Source organism: Ixodes scapularis, unplaced genomic scaffold, assembly GCF_016920785.2.
Source record: "Ixodes scapularis isolate PalLabHiFi unplaced genomic scaffold, ASM1692078v2 PGA_scaffold1__304_contigs__length_218370807, whole genome shotgun sequence".
Classification (NCBI taxonomy): Eukaryota; Metazoa; Arthropoda; class Arachnida; order Ixodida; family Ixodidae; genus Ixodes; species Ixodes scapularis.
The window spans coordinates 42,391,974-42,398,567 of record NW_024609846.1 but is presented as its reverse complement, the minus strand read 5'-3'; the positions used below and the strand labels follow the sequence as shown (position 1 = coordinate 42,398,567).

Genomic DNA, 6,594 nt, shown 5'->3' with positions numbered 1-6,594 from the left:
CTGAGCAAAATTCAACGAGATATGTTGCGCTACAGCGACAGCATGGGACTAGTCCCATACACCGGTATGCCTGTTGGGAAGTGCAGCGAGTCTTCCGGTGAAGACTCCAGAAGTCAACCCAACTGTCATTGTTGGCAAAAGGCGGCCAGTGTCAGTCGTTTGCAAAGCGACGTAGATGGAAACAAATTGCCGCGCCGTTTTTCGCGGTCTCGGAGATGCAGGAGCGAGCCGACGTTAAAAAAAGATACGTTTGAACTACGAGTGTCAGCAAGAGCCACGTAAATACCTGTTAACACTCGGAGCGGACGCGCGCGTTTGATGGAAGTGCTGTATTCGCGCTGTTGGTAAGCGCTTCGGGACCGATCTTTTACGATTGCAACTCGATACTGACGCGACACTCGGCAAAGAAAGGTTGGACCGGTATTGCACGTATACCTCTCACGAACTGTTGCAGCTCGACAGTGACGTGCAGTCTGTCAGGATAAAAATGGCATACCAATAACAAAGTGTACATACCGTGTTACGAAGGTAATCCATACAGCGTTTATTTCAGCTCTATATCACACAAAACAAGAAGAGAGAATCGACGAGGGTCCCTTTTCGACGAGTGTTCGTCAACACTGCCTCGGAAAACAAGGGGAAGAGATTGACCTCACCTCTTAACGTAAAATTGAGGTCAGCGATCAAACTATTATACGGGAAGGGTCCGCAAGGGTACCCCACAAGGGTAGCGCGGGCATATTCCATTCAGCACGCCAGCCGGTCGCAGGCAGACAGACGGTCTTGCGACGAAGCAACGCTGCGCCGAGTCGGAGTGCCTGCTAGGCCTATATTCTAAAAGCTTCGTCGGAGCGCGATTCGCGGCTGTTGTCGCTCTTCTCGGGTGTTTGTGGATCCAGCGTTCTTGTTCGTCGTGGTCTGTTTTAAGTACATTTTTTTCTTGCTGCTTGAAGTCGGCACGCGCGAGATGAACACGTAGAAAATAAACGTTCAGTCAGTCAGAGTTTTGAGAGGAAGGAAACCAAAGGAAATAACCGTTCTGAACTCGGCCCTGCCAGCCCTGCCCTACTGCGCACGCGCAGTAGTTGCTTCGTTTACCACACGATAGATGGCGCTTGGCTCTCAGCATTATCAAATTTGGCAATTTTCGCCACACGTCTCTAATTATGCTACAAAATGTGGGTCTGAATATTATTTAACAAAACTTTTAGGAAACATTCGCCGGCTATTTATTGTTTACGATCGCGGTGCTGGTGAGGTAGGCTCTTACCCAATAGGCGACGTGGATTCGGCTGACGTGCTCCATTTCTGCGGATGCATCGTAGTGAAAAGGCAGAGCTTTCGAAGGAAAGAAGTCGCAAAAGAGTCCAGTTTTCTTTTAAAAGTTCTATAGCAAATAATTTTTTTTGGCTCCCTAGTTTTGTGTTTTTGTGTTTCTTTTCACACCTTTTACGACGTGCGGTGGATGAAATTAGATTTTAAAATCATTTCATGGTCCCTTTAATGAGGAGACAGCTCGTCATGTCAAGCAATATTTGGTTCATTCACTCGGCAACTCCATTCTTTTTAAGTGTGCCAGGAACGGTCAGTTGGCGTCTTATACAGTGCTTGGTTGGGTACATACTGACCTCTTTGCCTGTGTACTCTCTTCCATTGTCTCTCCGTAAGGACTTCACTGTTTTGTGGAGATTTTCCACCATGCATTTGTACTTGTCATACTTATGAAGCACTTCGCTCTTGGCCTTCATTGGGTACACCACTGTGTATCTTGAGTAGTCATCTATGAGGGTGACAGGATTAGTGGAGCCCTATTTGGATACTGGTGTGATTTTTTTCAACCCAGAATGCACCAGCTCCAATGGCATCCTGGTCCATGTTGCCTCTTCCTTTGGGAAATGGGTTCTTCTTAGTTTTCCCAGAAAATATATGTCACATTTGTTCTTCACAGGGTCTTCACTTGCTTTACAGGGGTGACAGACAGCGTCGTGGTGAAGCTAATGTGGCCGTCTGTGCCACAAAGACATGTCCTTTGCCTTTGCCATCCTTGGTGACATTTTTGCCTCCTCGAGAGAGTAGACTTCCTCCTCGAGCTGCAGTAAGTGTTAGCTCACTGGTCTCGTTCGTAATTTCAAATTTGCCTTCCGTGAACATTATGTGGAGCCTTCACTCCTCAGTTCTTCCGAATGTTAGTAGGTTGCCGTTCAGATCCGGCACATAAAGGACATCGTCAAGCGTGATGCATTTCCGACCCCACTCCTCAGACAGTTGAATCTCGACTCTTCCTTTCCCCATGACATTAATGGATTCTTCGTTTGCAGTTTCCACTGCCGACGCACATGGTTTAAAGTCTGTGACCTTTGTCAAGCGCTATGTCATGTGGTTTGTTGTGCTGCTGTCAAGATTCCACAGATGAGGTTGTGTTGCCGTCACATTGCTAGCAGACACAGCCATCCGAGTAGCATTCTTTGCCTGTCGCGGGTTAGTCGTCGTCGTCTTGTCATTCCGTTTGTCTGGAAACTGTTTACAGTCTGGCTATATGATCAGTCTCGCCACAAGCAAAGCATCACAGCTTCTCGCCAAGTCGTTTGCTCCCAGCTATGGATTAAGCTTTGGTAATCGAGGCCCATGTCTGATTCTCTTCATTGCTTGCCCGGTCTTCGTCAAGACGCAGTTGTCAGCCTCATCCTCACTCCTTTGGTTGATGTCTCTTAGTCCTGCTTCAAGTTCGAATGAGCTTTTTGTACAAAACAGAAAGCCCCATTTGCATCACTAATGCAACCTTTCTGTTGATAAATGCATAGCCCGTGTTGGACAACTTCCTGTGCAGCTCCACAATCTTCCCTGGTAGTCCTTCATTGACTTGTCTCTTGATCGTTATATTGAAAAATTCGTGCATCAGCTGAAGTGTGTGCAAGAGTCCAAACCTTGAGCATATTTTCTGCTGCGTATTCCAGGCTTCTCCGGCAGTTCTGCTTGCCCTGATGTCATCCAGGTAGTTGCCCTTGACGCAGGCACGCAGTCGGGGGGGGGGGGGGGGGGGGGGTCCCATGGGGCCCAGGCCCCCCTCCAAAATCTTCCATTTTGCTGGGACCTCTTCTCCCCCCTACCCCTCACACAGCATTTTGTCATGGGCGGGCCCCCCACACGAACCAAAATCCTGGCTACGTGCCTGCCTTGACAGCAAGAAACGGGAAAGTCGTGGCCTTGTTGTCAGCCTTTTTTTCTTGCTCATTCATTTTTCCTTCCAAGTAGCCAGGGTCGATTGCTTTCCAGCATCCCTTCTGTATGAAAGCGGCTCTTGCACTTACTACCTAACCGGGTGTGCTTGTTGTCGGTTAACAGCTTCAGCAATTTGAACACGTCTAGCGCCGACGCCGATTCCTCTACCGAGTGCAAGACGAAACAAAATGCAGACTCTCGCTTTCTTCACAGGTTAACACCATTTGTCCGCCACTTCTTCCCGACAAGTTTGCCACACTCACACTTTTGTGTCTAGACGTCCTCAGTAAATGTTTAGCGTGGAATTCGTCGAAACGGGTGTCGTTTGGCATTCGTCCTTCCAGTGAAAAACGTGAGACTTCGTTCATCCACATGCCACTTGTCAGTCACTTCCCGACAAAGTCGCCGCACTCACGCATTGCATGTCTAGAGGTCTTCCGCACACGTTCGGCGTGAAGTCCATGGCGAGGCAGGTGTTGTAGGGCGCTCCATCCATGTAATGAAAAACATACCACTTCTTTCATCTTCACAGGCACACACCATATCAGTCACTTCTTCCCAACAGTTTCATCATACTCGCACTTATTGAAACTTCAGCAGACTTCAACATGGTGTAGCGAAAACGGTGATGACGTGTCACATCAATGTGGGTGCACTTCTCATCACTGATCCAAAGTCCCTTCTCACAGCTGTTTGATACTCACAGCTGATGCATCGTGCTGAGCACATAACCTGTTGGTTTTTGTAGTTTGCGCAGCTTGGCTGGGTTATTTGCCGTGGATGCAAAGAGATTGGCGTGCATCCAAAAGAAGTCAACATGTCAAGCTACTACTTGGTCTTATTAGATGGTAAAGAAAAGAGCTAAAGCCAAAACAACGGGGACAGCGCACCAATGGGGATGAGGTGCCATCTGTTGGTGGTTCCTTACACTACCAACAGCTTGTCATGTGTACAACCACCGAAAATGACTCTGGCCAGAAACCCTTTCTAGGATCAATCCACATGTGGCTTTCACTGTTGTCACATCAGGTGGTCTTGCTGGTGAGTATGTACCTTCTGAAGTATTTATTTCACACCACCAAATTTGTTCTTGTCAAGAACAAGTAGAAAGGACCACCACCATAATGAGTTGATCCGGCATGCAAGTCGCATACGGTTAGAGACAAGTTAATAATGCAGTAGAAGGTCCACCTGCAAGTGTTATGCACCTGCTTCAAGTCCCTCCATTCTTGAGAAAATAACATGTCTTCTGCTCCGTGACATCAGCTTTATGCGGGAAAAAATGGAGCAAAGTTCACCGCTAATCGAGCCATCATCATCTCACTCAAATTTCTGACTTGACAGAATGTGGGTGATGGCAGGACTTGATGATGGTGACTGTGTTCCACAATGTCTGAGTAGGATGGGGCAATCATTGCTTGCCCAATTTATGCAATCTATTGTGACGAGACACGGCAGTGTTGCCGTGATCTGCAGATGAAGAAATATTACTCTCTTCATTTCAGTAGACAACTTTCATTTATTAATGTGAAAGCATAAACTGTCCCATGGAATGAACTGGCGTTATCAGTTTTTGATGTCACGCCAAACGGCACCTAAATTCCCCTGTCCCAATGGAGCGAAGCCTGTAGTCTGTAGCAGCTATGTGATGGATAGGCTCCCATTGGCTGGTGCACGTCATAGTTTTAAGGAACGAGGCTCCCGTTGGCTGGCACGTGCCATAGTTTCAAGGAGCGCCACCCCATGGGGCTGAGGGCCCTGCGCCAATAAAAGGAATGCGATGGCGCACGCTCGGCCGCTTCTACTCCTTTCGACGTTGACAAGCATGGTGGCGCCCCAAACATCCACATTGTCGGCAGCCGCAACCTCGGCAATAGCAAAGCCCCCGTCCACACAAGTGCTCAGCAAATGAACTTAGGGAGCGGAATAACGCAGCACAATGAGCGAGGAGGCAGGCAGGAAAACTTACCATCGTTGTCAAGTCTTCGAATACACAGCGAGCGGAACGAGCAGCGGCGCAATGCACTAGGAGACAGAACCAAGCCTTTTGAAAGCGTGAGGCGCATGCGGATCGTGATTCAAAGCGGCTCGGGCGGCAAGAGGACGAGGCCCTTTGACAACGCGAGGCAAGAGCAATATGTTGCAGGCGGCATGCTTTCGCATTCACAACTCGTAAGAAGTGCTTAGGTGTCCTTGGACTTTTTACCCGACGAGAAGCAGACTCCACATGTTCATTTGGAACGTAGCAGTATTACATCTACTGTTTGGTCTTGAGCTTTGGCTCTTTTGGCAACTCCGTCCTCGAGTTTTCCAATTCCCATTCTTTCAGTTGAGTTGTTGGCCACTGGTCTGCAATAAGCGTGGCTGCTCCTTCCGGTAGACGCTGGGTTGTGGTTTCTCTGCTCGGCTTCTTGATAGCTAGAAGGTTCTTCCTAGAGTTGCAGATGGTGTAGCGTTAACTGTGACCCAGGAGAACACTGGCATAACGAGATGATTTGTGTTGCCCATAAGGCCCTGAGTGACCGCGTAAGAAATGTGCAGCGCTTGTGACCGTCCACGCTTGCCGATCCCACAAGGGAGGGTCTCCTCGGGGTTTCCAGGTACGAGCGTACCGCCAGGGACAGCCGGGGACGTTTGGACACGGTGCGCGCAATGGCCTCCGGCACGCGGGAGGTCAAAGCGTCCAAGGCAAGACACGGCAGCGGAGGTCCGACAAGAGAGCGCTGGACAGCGCCCGCCGTGGCCATCCTCAAGGACTCTGTGTCCTGGCAAAACTACCGGATCCCCAAGCTGCCCAAGCCCGCTCCTCGGCAGGCAAGTCTAGTTTCTCTGGCAAGAGGGCAGCATCTGTTCACAGGACCGCGAGAGGCGCTTCAGGAGCCAGGTGTCGAAGCCTCGGTCAGTTGTCGAGCGCTGTCCTGTGGGAGTCTCAAACTCCAGCTGTCCCCCACCGATGGTGTCTGGGTCTTTGCCAGTGGACCAGTGCTTAGTTTTTGTGTGTGGAGGCATTGTTTGCCAGCACAGTCCAAGCTTTTTGTGTGCTGTCGCCGATTGTGCAGCACTAAATGCAGGGATGGAACTGCGGCGCCAATTGCGCCATTATGCACCTGATGACTTTTCATGCGCCGCACTGATACAAAAATATAAATGAGAACGAAATTGTGTGAAAGTGTGCCCAAACTGAAATTATAAATGAGCCTCATCAAAATTAGCCATCTCTGTTTGCAAGATTGACATTGGAACTTCCGGCCCAAAGAAAACGCCAGTGGATCCGAATCCGATGCTCCGTATCCAAAGGAACGTTGCTGCAATGCTTATACTTCATTTCAGCTTACAACAGCTGTTACAGCATCCCTCATTGCAATGCTTCTGCTA

General features: G+C 49.2%; 1 protein-coding gene across 1 annotated transcript in view; it reads left to right on the top strand.

Moving 5' to 3' along the window:
* Window positions 1-5,825: 5,825 nt before the first annotated feature.
* LOC8028426 overlaps window positions 5,826-6,594 on the top strand; it is a 34,837-nt gene continuing 34,068 nt past the window's right edge. The window contains exon 1 of the mRNA XM_029977030.4: window positions 5,826-6,033. Coding sequence (XP_029832890.3) covers window positions 5,872-6,033 — 162 coding nt within the window. The 5' untranslated portion in view covers window positions 5,826-5,871. The remainder of the gene's footprint in view (window positions 6,034-6,594) is intronic.